The 18,438-nt window shown below is 37.2% G+C and overlaps 3 protein-coding genes across 9 annotated transcripts in view; 2 read left to right on the forward strand and 1 right to left on the reverse strand.

The window, feature by feature from the left end:
• The window catches only part of Asap (ArfGAP domain of ASAP), a 70,475-nt gene extending 64,023 nt beyond the window's left edge, over positions 1-6,452 (forward strand). For all 5 annotated transcript variants that reach the window (XM_069504319.1, XM_034975684.2, XM_034975677.2 and 2 more), the window contains one exon: positions 27-6,452. In XM_069504319.1, coding sequence (XP_069360420.1) covers positions 27-227 — 201 coding nt within the window. In that variant the 3' untranslated portion in view covers positions 228-6,452. The remainder of the gene's footprint in view (positions 1-26) is intronic.
• Positions 6,453-7,297: 845 nt separating this feature from the next.
• Positions 7,298-16,807, forward strand: T3dh (Type III alcohol dehydrogenase). Of its 3 annotated transcripts, none has more exons than XM_034975778.2 (10): positions 7,298-7,316; positions 7,573-7,651; positions 8,356-8,434; positions 9,227-9,435; positions 9,676-9,872; positions 10,064-10,377; positions 10,732-10,913; positions 11,466-11,605; positions 13,609-13,739; positions 15,094-16,807. In XM_034975778.2, the coding sequence occupies exons 2-10, from the start codon at positions 7,599-7,601 to the stop codon at positions 15,175-15,177; spliced, it is 1,389 nt and encodes a 462-aa protein (XP_034831669.1). In that variant the 5' UTR covers positions 7,298-7,316; positions 7,573-7,598; the 3' UTR covers positions 15,178-16,807. The 3 variants fall into 3 exon arrangements, with proteins under 3 accessions (XP_034831669.1, XP_069360525.1, XP_069360529.1); XM_069504424.1 differs by lacking the exon at positions 7,298-7,316 and adding an exon at positions 8,628-8,753 and having other exon boundaries at positions 7,612-7,651; XM_069504428.1 differs by lacking the exons at positions 7,298-7,316; positions 7,573-7,651 and adding an exon at positions 7,819-7,837.
• Gp150 (glycoprotein 150) lies at positions 15,293-18,174 on the reverse strand. Its single transcript, XM_034975697.2, has one exon. The coding sequence runs from the start codon at positions 18,172-18,174 to the stop codon at positions 15,631-15,633; it is 2,544 nt and encodes an 847-aa protein (XP_034831588.1). The 3' UTR covers positions 15,293-15,630.
• Positions 18,175-18,438: the final 264 nt, after the last annotated feature.

Here is an 18,438-nt window from a genome sequence, read left to right on the forward strand (position 1 = left end):
CTAATTAACGCATAATCAATATTTAGATGGGCGGCGGCATGCGGCGGTGTAGGGCGCTATACGACTGCTCAGCGGACAACGAAGACGAGCTCTCGTTCCGCGAGGGGGAAATCATCGTCGTCATCAACGAACGCACCGAGGACGACAACTGGATGGAAGGCCAAGTGGAAGGCACCGGTCGACGCGGGATGTTCCCCGTCTCCTTCGTACACATGCTGCCTGATTAATGGCAGAAAGAGATGACCAGGTCGAAGGTACCTCGTCTCTTTTGTGCATATGCTATCCGATTAATGATAGAGTGAGATTGCAAGGATAAGGTTTATGTATGCCTTTTGTGAGCAAAGATTATAACAACGTATTGAAATTATATTATGTACGCGCATGTTTTGTCAGAGTGCTAGAAGATTGCTGGACTCATACCAGAGCCGGCGATCTGGCAGATTAACATCGCTGCAAAACGCCGCCGGCTTTTAACACGAGCAATTGGGTATTTTCCTACTTTTGAATTTGGTAAATATTATTACTTTATTATAAACTAGGATAAAAATAATGACGTACGATGAAAAAAATATTAAAATCAAACAAAAAGGGAGACGTCAAAATGCTATATCGCTATCTCTGTCTAATCAGAAATATTTAAATGCTTATAACTTTTTTATTATTTGATCGATTTAATTAGTTTATTTCAGTTTACGTCATTATTTTTATCCTAGTTTATAATAAACTAATAAAAAATTGGAGTCAAATACCCAAATGTATCCAAGCATCGGAATACACGCCGCTTGCTTTGGTTTGTATTATCCCTGTAAAGTTTGAAGTCGTTATAAATTGTGTAAGGAAAAGGGAAAATCAATTTTATGCTGATTACGCATTAAACAGACTAGACGCGCGCGTGAATTTTTATTTCGAGTCTTTTAAAGAAATCTGGTCGAGATGTCTCATTGAACACGCGGTACAAACTGAAAAATGAGTTGTATGCAGCGAATGCTAAAACATAGAAAGAAGAAAGAAAGAAAGAAAGAAAACTTTTATTTGATCACAATACCTACTACAATAAACCTTAAAAGCTAATTAAGTTAATCTACATAATTAAACTAATAACAAAAAAATATAATAATAAAAAATAATACCTATATATATACAAGTACGTGTGACCAAATATAGGTCTCCCACTCAGCATCATGCTGCAGCAAGCTGCAGCGCTGGTTTTCAGTGGGAGCCTTAACAAGTGAAGTCACGGACGATTTACCTAGTACATAGAAGACGCGTTTCTAACAATAGTCATTCGAAAATAGAGATCAGAAACTCATGTCTGTTAAATACGTAACTTCTACCAATTATATCAGTTTAATCGTAAGAAGCTCATAATTAATTCGTATTGTGTCATGCGACATTGGCCGCCGCGCTGCTATGATTGGCTGACTCAAAGTGAAGTCACGGAATTACAATCAAACTGAAGACGCGTGCGGTATAGTATATAATATGAACAGCAGCTCACCAGGTAGAGTTTTCGCTACGCCATCCATAATGGTGTGTAAGGAATACTTCTATGTTTTATCATTCGCTGGTTATATACGGCTTGTATCATCTAGTGCAATTTGCTATAATTGGTACTGCCCTGTAGTTGGTGATACGCCATTTTAGGACCAGTCTTCTAGAATGATAAAAAATATTTTAAATGTGATATTGTAAAGATCTCACGATAAAATGCCTATTCTTTGAAATCAAAACTGAACTGCTTTAGTACGTAACGTTAGGCCTAAAGCTTCAGCGTTCATTTTAAGAGCTCAGAGCTTATTTACTCTAGTGTTCTATATTCAATGGATATTTACACATCTGTTTAATGTGCACATTATTCGGTTGTTAAAATATACAGAGTAATTAGAACGCTAGCAAAAACGAAGACAGATGTGATAGTACTAATGAGTACTGATAATATACAAAAAAAACGCGAAAAAAGCAATTAAAAACCTGTATTTTTAAAAAGTTCGCAATGTATTGCAAATAAAACATCTGACTGACACTAGAGGTCAACGAACGTTGCGTAGTTAGGTGCCGCGGGGCCAATTCCGCGTCTTAATTCGTAGGCGGGGCATTAACCCCGAGTTTTGCATGCTATAAGTACATTGTGGGTTTGAAAAATACTAATTCACTAAAACTGCAAGTATAAGGCAAATGGATTGTGTTTGTGTTTAGGTAAAACAATAATAGACCTAAGTTTTTGCTAGCCTTCTAATTACATCCTGTATAATACACTTCTCTGGTTAAACAGAGGTCCATTAGGCTGATCGCATATTTATATATGTCAATGTCTATAACGAATTTTAGAATTCTTTCTATTCAGTCTGCACTGAAAATTCGATGAAAATGCAGCGAATTTGGTGCAGCTATGTTTCAATGATATCTTACATGGAATTCAAAAAAATCGTATGGTCAGATGTGCGATCATCTTAATACGTCATCATTGTGATATTTATCAATCTGCACAAAAAATTGTTTTTATACAAGAATTTTAATACTTCATACATTTTTAAAACGTGTGACAATTTTTTGGAATATTTTGTCATCTTTTTACACAGTAATAAGTATGAACGATTTAAAAAATGTTTCAAACTTATTGAATAATTTGATGGATTAATTATTAAGCGCTCACAATAATTGCTACAAAATAGTTACGAGTTATCATAAAATGCTTTAGTGTTATGTATTACGAAATTGAAACACCAATATTGTAACTTATGCCACTAGACACTCCGTCCTGAAACGGATTTTTACTTGAATTTTTTATTATTTTCATCATAGTTTTAAAACACCGATTTTAATCAAATGTAATCGAATCGTGGCAGAATATACTACGGATTAACTGCGAGCGGAAATTATCCTTAAGATATAGCGATTCAAACACTGATATATCAAGTTGGTACTCTGGAAGAGGTGTGTCATAAGGTGTGACAGTTATTTTTTGTGCCGATTCTACTTTTGTTCGCTCGATTGCGTACCGGGAGTTAAAAATGACACTTTGTGTCAAATGATCTCCGTGTTGACAGATGTCTCATTGCTAACATTTAGTTCCGAATACACTCACATCACACATAACGGTCACTGCATGCTGCTATCAGCGCCAAAATTACGAAAGTCAAGTTGCTTCAAAAACCGATCAGCAATCGCAGGTCCAGCGTACTTGTATTGGTAGAGGTCAGTGGATTCAAATAATTTAAAAGACGTAGTTACTTGCCTACGTGAGAAAAATGAATTTGAAAAAGGAAGGTTTCTATTCGGTGTGTATTTTATTTTAATTCAAAATCGCATCTGGCCTATTTGTGTGCGGCGTAAAACCGCTCAAAAAAAGTGTAAAGCGGTTAAAATTTTGTGTTAGAAGCTTTCCGCAACCTATTTGGCGGTTATTAGGTACAACCGCTCGCAAGAGAAACCCGTAGTGCGTTCTAACACAAAAATGTGAATATTATTTGATAGTCTTAACAGAATACGGCTCAAATGCAAAAGCAATAGTCGTAGAAATCCAGAATGTATCCGTCTGTAGCTACGGTCTATAGACATATGCGATTGCATGTGAATGTTTGTGTAGGGAGTTTGTTGTTAAGTGTATACCGACTGGCTGCATTTGGTCCTCAAGTGCACTGTAAACTTGCAGTTCCAATGCGGTTCTATTGCAGTTGACCTAACATCATTGATACCCACAACGCGTAAGGCTAGCCGCATTTTGGATGTTTGGAGAAGTCAAATTCGAGCGAGCTTTAACGGGTCACTGTGGCCAAAATATTCACATGTATAACCTTAAGCTCCAGGGCTCGGACACATGCAGACTGCCACGAGTCTACCGAGACTCCGATGCACATTATCTGCTTCTGCCCTGCTCTGATGCACAAACGTACCGTCCACCCAGGGAAACATATTATCATTTACCCTGAGGATGTTACTTCAATTCCAGTCAAAAAGGTGCTGCTGTATTTGGCGGTCACAGGATTTGACAAGGAAGTGTGAAGTGGAGGCAAATACAATAGATCGGAGACGGTCGCAGTGATACAGGGATATCAAGGACCTGGATAGCCCAAAGAAGAAGAAGAAGAAGCAGAAGTCAAATTCGTACGAAAACCCATCCAAAGTGCGGTTAACCTAAATATTGGCGTTATACGCGCGACCGACTTCATTGTAAGCCCACTATGTCGTAACGGTTTATTTATCGTTGGACAACTATCGTCTCTAGCTGTTCCCATGTAAGACAATATGTCATTACTGCAAAAAAAGTCGTTGACGACAATTAATCGTGCCGTGCTGTATGTGAACACCTCCATTCAAATTCAAAGCCATGACGCTTTAAACTGCACGACTATCTGTCGTCACGACAGAGTGGGATGCGCCTTAAGAGGAAGGCCTAACAACGTCTTGTAGTAAGAATTTCACGCAGATTGGCGCAGTCGGTTGTCTGTTTCGATGCAGTTTTGTCAACTGCAATAGGACTATATTCAAACTGTAATTTTCAGTTGGCTTGCAGTCCAAATCCAGTTCCGTCTCTATAGAGTATATACATTGAGTCTAACTAGTAATTCGTATTGTACAGCTCAGATAGTGATTTGCCAAAAATTAAAATAAATGTGATCTTTGTAGTTGGAGTAATATTTTTCAACGACAAACTATTTGACCAGTGAACGTTTGTTGTGTAGTTGTTCTCGTAGTTATGTCTTAGATTGTTGCCTAGAGGAGATTGTGCTTCCTGTATGGATACTATATGCTTCACGACCCGACAATACGATCAATTACTTAGTTACTTTTGAAGTTAAAGGGTTATGGTGCTGATTCGGTTTTACATAAATTCTAAACAAAATTGACAGATCTATAAGTCGTGGCATTCTTATATTATTTCCTTAAAAGGAAAGCGCTACTTTTTGATCACTCATTTTATTAATTGAGATTATATACAACTGAATCGCACTAAATAGGTACCAAAATTGTTGTGTAGTCTGTAGTATCGATCAGAGCGCGTATTACCTTGTTATAAATGTTAAATTTTATCACTTACAAGAGTACATAACTTTTATGGCGATATTAGTTAATGTAAAATTTCTCATATTATGCGATCTACAAAATGCTATTTTATCTTCGCAAAATTCTAATATAGGGCCAGCGCTAATTGGCGGACGAGACGGCAAAGGATTTTAAATTTATAAAATCATATTTTACGCTTATCCAATCGAAATGAATTCTATATTATTTCATTCAAGCTTGGATACTTCTAGGTCGGTTGAAATTGAAATATAGGCCTTATTTCGATTGGATAAGTATAAATTAATATTAATTGATTAATTTAAAATCCTCTGCCGTCTGTATACCATTTTGCTGGCCCTTATATTCACTTAAGATGATAATAATATTATAATTAATGTGATGCAAGTTTTTACGTACCACACATTCCCTTGTAATTATTTAGATAATGGTGCTCATTCAGTTGTACAACTAAAATGACAGGTCTGTACTGCTATCCATTTCACATCGTTCCCTGCGGAAAAGGATAGCATGACATTTAGACAAGTCATTTTAGTTCAGAGATTTTGTACAGCCGACTTAGTACCATTGTGTGTATATTAAGTTCAGTAATCCTATTATATTCATAGTGTTGTAAGTGATTCATACATTGTAAAGTTACCTTCATTAACGCGCGTTGCCATAACCTAGTACATAAAATAGTAAGACGTATTTACGCGAATTATTATTACCTATTATTTAATAAATATAATCTTTTACACAGCTCAAGCTTTCATACCTTTTACATTTTAAAATGAAATATCAAATTGTAATTAAAAACCTAGGTATTTTAATTTTTATTACAAAGTAAAAATCATGTACATAGATTCCTGATAAGTTTTATATATAGCTATTTTCCTAATTTATTTTTACAAAATATCCTTTTTTACATTATAAAAAGGACGTCATGTTTTTTTGTATTATGTAATAAAGTCTTGATGTATTATTTTTAAAGAATAATTTATTTAATGGTAGATACCTATGTTAAAAAAATTATTTGTGATGCCATTTAAGCCTGACTTACTCATTTATTGTGGAATACATTCTCACAAACTAGACTTATTACAATAGAAACAGCAGAAATTATTCGAATGGCACAAAAATAAGCACTCGTAAAGAAAGCTGCGATTAAAATGCTAATTTACATGATCATATTGAAATTTAGCAACACACGAAAATGCAGAACTGAGATTTAGTTTGGGAATGCATTCCACAATTAATGAAAGTCAGTTTAATTAATATTACTTATTAAAGAAGTTATGTAACCAAATGATGCTATAGTGCGTAAGATGTTTTATTCTGTAATGTAGTTTATTATAATTATGGAGTTGTAGTTGAGATAGTTTTTTCTATTGTGTATTATCTAAATGAAAATCTGTATGAATTTATCAATACATCATTTCGATGTCATACTTGTAGAATTTTATTTAAACCCAGCTACTATCACGATTCACGTTCCATTCGGGAGGTTGGGCGGGCGGTGGCGCAGCAGTTCGATTCCATGAATACACCTCTAACTTTTCTGAGCTAGGTTGGTATTCGCTCTTTTAAGCAATTAAATATTACTTGCTTTAACGGTGAAGGGAAACGTGAGAAAACCGGCATGCCTGAAAGTTCTTCATAATGTTCGCAATGGTGTGTGAAGTCTGCCAATCCGCACTTGACCAGCGTGGACTATCTCGATCTAAGAGGAGGTCCGTAGCTCAGGTAGTGAGCCGGCGATGGGATGATGATGATAATGATTAACACGTTAAATGCGTGACCAGTCGAGTCGCACGCGTACCTACCCGTTAACTCGTGCCACCTTCCGCAATAAGCTGCGACGCGAGTGCGTAGAACCCGCACACGAGTTGTTCCCGTTGAGTCACAAATACTACTCTATGGGTCACACTTCCGTGGAGCAGCTGTGCAAGTCCGCAACGACGCTATTCGTGTTGCTTCAAAAGAGGTCGGCAATCACAAGTCCAGCGTACAGCTTGTATTAGTTTGCGGGACTATACTCGTGTGCTCTGAACACTATTTTATTTTGTGGGAAAAACTGGCAACCCAGGTAGTGGAAATGTCAGTTAGGTAATCGTTTTTTGCTTCCCCTGAAAAATAAACGGTAGTTCTTCGCGATAAGATGCATAATTGCATAATACCAAACCAAACAAACTAGGTATATCAATGATCGATGTCAACATATATAATGTACTCTGTGATGTCAACATTGAACTTCTCTGTCTTTAAAAATCTTTAAATTCGACTGTTTTATTAAATTTAAAATCAATTTAATAGTAAGCAAGTAAATATTTGGTTTGGCTAGGTATCATTCGTAAAATGTTATTACGTGTAGCCTGATAGCAGTGTTATCAGTTGGTGTTTTCTTATCAGTTCTCATGTGCAAAGTATAAAGTTCTATCAAATCAACAACAAATACAGTCGTTTATGATAATATACTTAAATGCTTTCTTGTTTCATGTTACAAGCTTACCTTCGTATTTGCTTGATTATTAATAATTATAATAAACGAGTTAATATTTGCTTTCTAAGCGTGAAGTTGGTGATATTATTAAACCATGGTTTCCCGTAAAAGAGTGTTTGACTTGTTGAGGACTATTAATATTGCTTCGTAAGTATCAGAAAATTGTACCTATATAGTATATACAGCAATTGCCCCTTTGGTTCAATATACTGACTAACTATTTCTAACTCTTAAAATTGTTTTAATTTTAAGTGATAAATAATATTATGGATATTCACTTCATTTATGTTTGTTTAGCTACCAAATAGAAAGCGAAAGCTAATCTGGAACCAGGTACCTACTTATATTGTTCATTAACAGCCAAAATTAATAATTATTCTATCTGTAAGTAATCTATCAATAAGTTACCTACATATTATCATACCTAGCTACATTGTTATAATTTATCAAAAATTGTATGGTATCTTTTGACAAATACTTATGAATGGTACTAAGAATCAAGAAACATATTGCTAGATTGCAGATAGAGTGATTATTATTGATTTGGCAGTAACAGATAGTTAAATAGCTACTGGGATAAACTGTGGCAATATTATGTAAATGTACCTTATTCAAATGCTTGGAAGTGCTTTCACACCTGGAAGCTAGCTAGCTGCCTCGGTAGCTAATTTCGTCATAATCAGTTAAACAGATGGGCTGTAAAATGTATAGTCAGACAGAAAACAGAGACACTTATATGTTTATAACATTAGTATGGATTTTGATGAAATACACATGTACAATGTACATTGTACATATTTACTTAAGTTACTTAATCACCCTACTAACTTATTTATTTTTCTTTATTTCAGTTGCCAGTGTCCAGCCCACAGTCACAGAGGTAATTTTCATGTAACAAACTCAACAATCTCCAAGGATTATGCCTTTGAGGTAATAAAAATATTCATAAAATGATTGTGTAATCAATGATTGTTATATCTCGCTTTGAGTGGTTATATCTATCTCATTGTTGTGGGTATTGACCCTTTTTGATAGTGCTAGAAGTTTCTTCTCAATCTTTCACTCATAACAGAGTGGTTGTGGGTATCGATTATTTACTGCTGCTCATGCTATCTCTTTTCAGCCAGTGTGACTTCTGTTGATGACATTACATGTTAGAAGATTACTTAGGATGACAATGCAGTGGGCTCCCAGGTTACTTTGAATATGGATCAATTAAGAATGTGATGTTCAATTCTTAGGATTAATGGTTATTATTAGATGTTTTCAACTGGTTTCTAAAAAAAGAGGTTCTCAATTCAACTCGTAATGTATATCCTTAATTGTTTCACTTTTAGCTGGACAGATTTGGTTGTGGTTTTTTATACATACATACAGCTCTGAAGAAAGACCTAATTGAACTTTTAAAGTAGGTTGCCTATACATTGACCAGCTTGGGTTAACTTAACAAGCAATCAACTGATATATAAGCTTTTGCAACTGGACCTCATCTCAATAAATTATTATTATCAAGTCAAGAGTGAATAGGCATCTTCTTGGAAAGCATGCTTCGTCTTAGGCTGCATCATCACTTGCCACCAGGTCTGATTGCAGACAAGCGCTAGGCTATGAATTTTAAAAAAAATGATCCATGGTTAGACATGGGCTTCTTAAGTAGCACCAACATTTTCCATCCTTTGCTTTTTGCATCCTTTATGTTGATACATAAAAACAATGTTTCAGATAAAATGCACAACAGTCAGGTATGGTCTTGGAGTCACAAAGGAACTGGGACAAGACTTGGTCAACCTTGGCACAAAGAATGTCTGTGTGATGACAGACCCTAATGTAGTTTCTCTGAAACCTATGAAAGCTGTACTGGACTCGCTGACGAGAAATGGAGTCAATTATAAAGTTTATGATAGAGTTAAAGTGGAACCTACTGATTCAAGGTATGCACATCGCTACCCATATTATAAATGCGAAAGTGTGTTTCTTTGTCCTTCAATCAGGTCGCAAAGGAGCAACAAATTGACCTGATTTTTTGCATGGGTAAGGGTATAGTTAAAGATAAATAAAGTTTGATTTTATTCATAGTGACAAACTCATGCCTATTTCTATCTCTAATAATCTAATAACTCAAGTATCTGTATAAATCTAACAACTCAGTATAATGACATTATTTTTACTAGTTTCAAGGAGGCCATCCAGTTCGCCAAGGAGGGTCAGTTCGACGGTTTCGTAGCCATCGGAGGCGGGTCAGTAATGGACACGTGCAAGGCGGCGAACCTCTACTACTGCGACCCCAACGCGGACTTCCTCGACTACGTGAACCAGCCCGTGGGCAAGGGGAAACCAGTCACAGTTCCTTTGAAGCCTTTAATTGCAAGTGTGTGATTTGTCTAGTGATAGCCTAGTGGTTAGGAGTAGACTTCCGCCTCCTATTCGGAGGTCGGGGGTTTGATCCCGGGCACGCACCTCTTAACTTTTCGGAGCTATGTGCGTTTTAACTTTAAGTAATTAAATTATTATATAATAGTGCTTATAATTTTAATTTTAACCCAACATTAAATTTTTTAGTTCCCACAACAAGTGGTACCGGCAGCGAAACTACAGGACTGAGTATATTCGACTTTGAAGAAATCAGTGCAAAAACCGGTATATCCCATGCAGCCCTACGTCCAGTACTAGCTTTAATAGACCCCCTACACACACTCACAGTGCCTAGAAATGTCGCAATATTTTCCGGATTCGACGTGTTCTGCCATGCGCTCGAAAGTTTTACGGCAATTCCGTATACGGAAAGAGGGCCCGCTCCAGAAAATCCGGCGCTGCGACCAGTTTATCAAGGCAGCAATCCGATATCTGATGTTTGGGCTCGATTCTGTTTGCAAGTATGTATAAAAATACTGATCGCACGTGAACTTTTTACCTCAACCGTAAAATACGGATCTGATTAATTTCAATTCAAGAATTCTTTGCATTCAGTGAGTAGCTATAGTACAGACACATGATATGTATTTACTATTTAGCTTTATTATCCTATATCATAAAAATAAATGAAAATCTGTAGACCAAGCTACCTGCGAAAATGCATGATTCTAGGTCAACGGGAAGGTCCTATAGGTTTCTAGACAGACCCAACCGATAACAATGTCATCCTATAAGGGTCCCTTTTTCCTTTTGAGATTTTTTCTTTTTCCGTTTTGGAACCCTAAAAACTATATTTTCGGTTCATTTATTTACAGTCGCTACGCAAATTCTTCTCTCGTTCAGTACATAACCCTGACGACATAGAGGCTCGGTCGAGCATGCACCTCGCGGCCACGATGGCCGGCGTGGGCATCGGCAACGCGGGCGTGCACCTCTGCCACGGCCTCGCATATCCCATCGCTGGGAACGTGAAGACATTCGTACCCGAGGATTATGGGTAAGTCAATAATGTCATGTCATGTCATGTCTTACAGTCGCTGCGCAAACACTTTTCCCGTTCAGATGCACATTGCGGCCACGATGGCCGACGTCGCTCCCTCTAATATAATACTAATTCCTCTCGTTCACTCATATGAGCTATGAGCCTATACGAAGGTGAGACAATACAAGAGAGAGACCTTTCTGATAGTGAAAATTCCTTTCAGCTCCGACCCAGTCATACCGCACGGTCTACCAGTAACGGTAACAGCTCTAGCGGTGTTCCACTTTCTCACACTTCCAGGTTAAGCCGACTCCCTCTTATTCACTCATATGAGCTATTGCCTATTCGAGAGTGAGATAAAATACAAGCTATAGACTTCTGACAGTGATATTTTTTTGCAGCTCCAACCCAATCATAATTCATACCCCATGGCCTATCGGTACCTATCTAACGGTAATTATTAGCCCCAGCAAACCGATTCCCTCTCGCGCACTCATATGAGCTGTTGTCTATACGAGAGCGAGACAATACAAGAGTGAGAGATCTAATAGCGAAAATTCCTTTCAGGTCCGACCCGATCATACCCCACGGCCTAGCGGTAACGGTAACGGCTCCAGCGGTATTCCGCTTTACCGCCGCCAGCGATCCCGATAAACATCTCGAAGCCGCTCAACTCCTCGGCGAAGATGTCTCCGCGAAGAATCGGAGCGACGCACAGTGAATCGTCTAGAACAAGCTAGCTGGACAAAAACATTTTTTTGTGGATTCTAATTATTATAGCTATGAAAAATTATATTTTGTTGTGATACTGCATAAATTATAATTAAATAATTATTTAAAGGTTTCAGAATTTTTTAAAATAAAAAATCAAATTTGGTGTAAAAAATAATATGATTAAAATCAGTAATATAATAACAAGTTAAAGAAGAAAATAAAACAACATAAAATACCAGTTAAAATCACTTAAAACTACCTTAAAATAAACAAAACCTAAAAGTATACAATAATATAATTAATCAGAGCACTCATCATCACTTTCACAATCAGACGAATCAGATATCACGTAATCTTCTTCATCACACGGTTGAATATTACGTGATATCTGATGTGTTGGTATTGAAGGAGGGACAATCAAATTTAGTACTTCTACTGGTAATTTCTCAGTCTTCTTTCTTGGCACTTCTCTGAGTGAGTTTATTACAGGATCGGATGTTATCAAGAGCATATACAACAAGTCTGCACTTCAATCAAACGTTCAACAGTTTTATTCAAAATAGCTTGAAGCTTAATATCAGCGCGCGTTTCGGTCACGGAAATGTCTTCCTGCGAAGGATAGCACGATTTTTTGGCTTTACAGAGACTATGATAAGATGGAAACACTTCATGTCCCGCCTTTAATGACCACTTTCGCGTCTTTTTATAAGCGTGACTGGTACACCTAGAATCTACATAATAAGCTAATGCCTCGTCAATATTTAATCGCCTACCACTACAAACATCACCACCAGATTTCCTTTTTTCTGGAGATTCCGAACTTCAAAAAGTCAAAAGTCAAAAGTCAAATGATTTATTCAAAATAGGTAATAAATTACTCTTATTGATTGTCTGGTATAGTGTTAGATTTGTAAGATAATATAGTGGTGATAATTATAACGCAAACTTAAAACTAAAGCTACGAGGGTTCCAAACGCGCCCAGGTCTTCTTATCAAAGAAGCTACGTTTCTGTGACCCGACAAACGATGTGCCACTTCCGCAGCTGTAGTTAACTCACAAGCACTGCGCGATTGCACTAAATCTTCAACCCTGCGTTTTTTGGTTTTGAAAGATGTTTCTTCAAAATTCTTTTTAGGTCTCCCTTGAGGCCGACTTCCTTCAGATGATGTGGAAGGACAAGCCTGATGTATGCTAACTTTAAATTGTATGTCTGTCCCCTCGAGCCAACTTTTATTTTTCTGAAGAAAACGATCCTCCACCATTTTCGATGCAGTCCACTTTTCAGCTAATTTTAACGAAACACTTGCTATTTGTGACTGAATACTCCTCCGTGAGTCAGGAGTCATATCAGTTATAGAAAATTTTTCAGTAATAAAACTCATTAGACGAGCATTTCTCTCTTCTTTGGCATGTTTCCGTCACTCTTCGAAAAATTCTATTTTCGAAATGGAATGCACGTGTTCTGAAAAAAATTTATTACGATGAATTGGAATCGTTGTAGTATTAAAATTATATATCATATTGAAGCTTAGAGTAGTAGCTATATTATATAAAAAAATTAGACTGGATACATGTGGATACAAAAAGTTACATTCCTTGGAAATAAAGATATTTAAAAAAGACGACATTTTTTTGAGTGTTTTGTTCAAAAAATTTTAGACTACACATTATCTGTTATTAGAATCAATTTGAAGTAAAATAAGAAAGTACTTACCCTCTAAAGTGAAATCTATCATAGCAGAAACTATAATATTCAGCACAAATTTTAATAGGTGTTCTCGAAAGCACTGCACAATTGCAACTAAATTGTTTACGTAAATGTAATTACCTTATCACCTGACTTCAAATGTGTATAACTTATCGTAATGGAATGTTTGGCGTAATTATTACCTGGATTAATGATCCCTGGGTAATCATTAGTGACAAATGACCATCAATTAAGTGATTCTTTGAATTGACTTTTGTCCACCTAGCTTGTTCTAGGCGATTCACTGTGCGACGCTGGGATTGTATTATCAGAAGTCATATTGAAGTACATGGACCTTATGAATATTGAAAATGGATTGGGAGCCCTGGGATATACTGTTGAGGATATACCTAAATTGGTCAAAGGAGCTTTGCCACAGGTACATTATTTTAAATTACGGATTGAATAACATAATTTGTAGCCATATTATAAATGTGGAAGTGTGTTTGTTTGTTGGTTTATTGGTTTGTCCTTCAATCACGTCGCAACAGAGCAACGGATTGACGTGATTTTTTGCATGGGTATAGTTTAAAACCTGAAGAGTAACGGTTCCCACGGGATTTTTGAAAATTTAAATCCACGCGTCGTGGGCATCAACTAGTCTGGAATAAATTTTTCAAATGGTCCAAGAATTTTTCAAATTGGCGCAGTAGTCCCGGAGAGTATCCTCTACATAATATACCTACACAAACTGATAAAATTCGTACTCTTTCTTTATATATTAGGATAGATGACAGATTTGGCTATTTTATTATGCCAGAAGGATTTGGCTATATTTTAAGTAATGAAAATATCTCGCTTTAACGGTGAAGGAAAACATCGTGTGGATACCTGCATGCCTGAGAGTTCTCCGTAATGTTCTCAAAGGTGTGTGAAGTCTGCCAATCCGCACTTGGCCAGCGTGGTAAACTATGGCCAAAACCCTTCTCTTTCTGAGAGGAGACCTGTGCTCTGTAGTGAGCCGGTGATGGGTTGATCATGATGATGATGATGATGATGATTATACCAGGAACTTCGTCCGTGACCGTGGATTTAGTTTTTTTAAAATGTCGTGGAAACTCAGTGGCAGTTAAATGCCTCGATTAGCGAGTGTGATTTCTACGCGAAAAATATCTCTTGACTCGCAAAGTTTCACAACTTTTCGCAGTCTATATAGTGGACAATTCAACCGACATCGGACGGGAAACGCTGTTCAGTGCGAATACGGATGTTTGAAACCATCCTGCACATATTGATTCGTGGCGTTCGCGGGCTTTCGTGACGCGAGTGTAGACCGGGCATTGTAAGAAAATGTCGTTATCGTAGTTTTACACCATTTTTATACTTGTTCACCTCAATGTTTTAGGGTCAAGCTGTTAATAATATGCACTTTTGTATGTAAATACCTACATTTTATCCATAGAAGGTCGGCCCAAGTTCACCAGGATATTGGATTGAATTATATAATCCATATCCATACCTACTAATATTATAAATACGAAAGTGTCTGTCTGTATCTCTGCTAGCTTTTCACGACCCAATAGTTTAACTGATTTTGATGAAATTTAGTACAGAGTTAGCTTACATCCCGGGGAAGGAGATAATTTATTTTTTATCCCGGAAAATCAAATAGTTCCCACGAAATGTTTAAAACCCAAATCCAGGCGGACGAAGTCGCGGGCATTATCTTGTTATTATTTTTTACAACTTATCTTTGTTATTATAATAATATACTGATTTATTTAATTTTTCAGCATCGTCTATTAAAATTAACTCCGGTACCACAAACTGAAGAAGACTTATCAAAACTGTTAGAAGACTCTTTGGTCATATACTAAGTCTACTACATATTTATTATTGTAAGTAATATAAACATAAATTAAAATAGATATTATACTCTTGTTACAAGTTATAAGCTATAAGCAACTGTTACCAATAAAAGACCATAACAAATTATTGTTTAATTTTTATTAATTTTAAGTACATAAAATAATACCTATTAACTAATTTGTATAATATATAATTATGTATATCTTACATTAATTTGTTGTAATTTGACTTCCATTTGTTACTTTCCTCTCTATAATTATAAAACAAGCGCTAGGTTTACGGAATGGGTCGCGACATTGTTCGGTAATTGTTTGCCAATCGCAAGGCACTTCATGCTCAATCTGTTAAGATATGAAGGTAGCATTGACTAGCGCTTATATCTATCACTTACTGCTTATATAAACGTTAACGCAGTTGTTAATTTAATGTGTTTACAATAATATTAATTTGTACCGCGCGACTCACACCGCCTCCGGCACGATATTGCTGTGGTGGAAGGGACTGCTCTCATACGACATGTTGGATGCCTTCACGGTGACGCTGGGCAGAGGCGCGTAGCGGTTGAGCTTGGGAGTGGCAGGACTCGTCAAGTCCTCCGACAGCTGTTGGTACACTAATCCGCAGTCCTTCTTTGTGCGGCCGGGCTGGCTCATCGCAGCGATTATGGCACTGTTGTATCTCACTTGCTTGTTCCTCCTACTGCACACTACCATCATTACTTTAGCGATAACGAGCAGAAGTAATAGTGCTCCCAAGATAGCTATCAACATTGGCCATAAATAATCGTACCGGCCGTGTTGAGCTTCCGCTGACTGTGCCTGCACATACACATCTGGTTCGAGATCATCATACATGTTATCGTTTTCTAACAGTTTGATATCAATCTTAACCTTTTCTTTCGGCGTTGCTGCTGTCGGTTTGGGAGCGGAAGATGGTTTTTCGATCAGCTTCACTTTGAGATCGACATTGTCATCATCCTCGTCATAATCTTCTTCCTCATCGTCGTCTTCCTCACCACCATCATCGAGATCATCAGCATTATCATCGTCGTAAATTTTGTTTCCATCCTCCTTCGTCATCTTTGTATCGTCAGCTATTTTACCGTCATCGAGCGTATCTTTCAAGTCAAAGTTTCCTTCCGCGTCTTTGTCGATTCTCTCCCATATTTCCTCATCTGATAAGGATGGAAGCGGTTCAATAGGATGCTTCACAGGTGTACCGCATGTTTTTTGCGAAAGGAATTCCCAACTATATGCGCCATCATCTTCCTTCGTATCTTTACCTAGATTAGCAATAAGAGCAGAGTTGACGTTTGGCGATACTTTGTGCTTACTCAACCATGTCATAAGATTCTCAAACTCGCGGTTGCATGTTAATGGATTGTTGCTAATATCGAGTGATCTCAGCTTGTGCATAGTATCTAATTCTGTTTGCTTGATTTCAGTAATGCGGTTGTATGAAACGTTTAGGAAACTTAGATTATTTAGGAGCGTAGTCGGTTGGTTCTTTTCTACTTTCCAAAGAGCTGTTAAATCTGCATGACTCATGTCTAGCAAGGAGAGCAGCGGTGTGTTTACGAACACTTCGGCGGAAAGTACTTGCAACGGGTTTCCTTGAAGGTATAATTTCCCAAGATCTTTGTTATTCGCAAAAACTTGAGCTTCTAAGGTGGTTAACATATTATATGATAGATTGATTTCAACCAGTTTCGGACTGCGGGAGAATACGTGTTTATTAATGGATTTAATTTTGTTTCCAGATAAGTTAATTTGTGATAATGCCGTAAATGTTTTTAGAGAATCGTCATAAATTTCTTCAAGTCCACAGTTGGAGGCATCAAACAAATAAATATTAAACTGTTCAGCGGAGCAATTGAATCCTTCCACAGGCAAATGCTTCAGTCTTGGGTTGTTGGAGATTTTGAAGATGTCTAATTCAATATTTTCCTTAATAAGTGCGCTTGAAATGAAGTCCAAATCATTGTACGATAAGTCTAAGTAGTTAAGCTCAACCAATTTGTGGAAGGCTTGATTATGAATTTTCTCAATACTGTTACCGCTTAGGTTAAGGTTGGCAATGTATGTCATTCCATTGAACATAGACGGTCCTACAAATTTGATATTTGTCTGCCCTGCATTCAGAGTCAGCAAGTCTGAAATTTGTAGTCCATACACTGAATCAATCGGGTTTCTTTGGATATGGAGCGTAGCAAGCTCTGTGTTCTCAGAGAAAATATCGTTAGGCAAGGATTTGATGTTGTTGTCGCTTAAGTCTATTTCTTCTAAATCAAGAAGAGTCTTAAACGTATCAGCCTCCATCTCGGACAAATTGTTTCCGGCTAAGTTCAAATACATTAGGCCGGGCATATTCTTGATGGTATTTGCAGTGATGTACTGCATGTTACAGTATGAGATATCAAGTTCTTGCACTGATGAAGCATTTAGGAAGTACTCTTGTGATCCAGGTGCAGGGAATTTCAGCGGGTTATTAGAAAGTGTGAGCAGTAGCAATTTTTTATTGCTGGCGAAAGTTTCAGGGTGTAATCTTTTAAGTTTATTGTTAGATAAGTTTACAGCGTAAAGCTCGTGAAGTCCGTGGAAGGCATTAGATCCGACAGACGTGATAGTGCTGTTAACAATCTTAATTGTTGCAACTTTGTCCAGACCCAGCTTTTTGAAAATATAGTCATCGAGTTGGACGGGGATTGCAGAGTTTTCAATTACCAGGTCAGTGATATCGTCCCCAAACTTCTGTGTGTTGAGTTCTAGACGATTGCATTTAGCCATACGGTACCCTTGTGAGACAGCGCACAGACAGTCTCTGGGGCATGGCTTGTCTTCGTTGAACAGTACTTCTTGGTCGTCCGTGTCATATTCTTCATCGTATTGGGCGAGGAAGTTGTCGGAGTCCTTGTTTTCTTTCTTTACAGTCTTGTTGACAGACTCGCAGATTGCAAGCGCACACACTGCCAGGAGCAGTATTAACTCCCGGGACTTTGCCCCCATGTCGTTGCGAACTCTGTAAAGACAAAATTTCTGCGATTAATATGGCTTTAAGACTCATGTTAATATTATTAATCACTAACTAACATAGTAACTTAGGTTGGAAGGGAAATTCAAACAACAACGAAAACGATTACGAAACAATGAAATGCATTCGTTGACCTTTTTTTGTTATGTTTGGCACAAACAACAGTTAACAATAAAAATCAGGAAGCATTACAATAGAAATTATATTACCTATAGTCGTGTTATACTAACAAAGAACCA

The sequence above is a fragment of the Maniola hyperantus genome, chromosome 2 (genome assembly GCF_902806685.2).
Source record: "Maniola hyperantus chromosome 2, iAphHyp1.2, whole genome shotgun sequence".
Taxonomy (NCBI): Eukaryota; Metazoa; Arthropoda; class Insecta; order Lepidoptera; family Nymphalidae; genus Maniola; species Maniola hyperantus.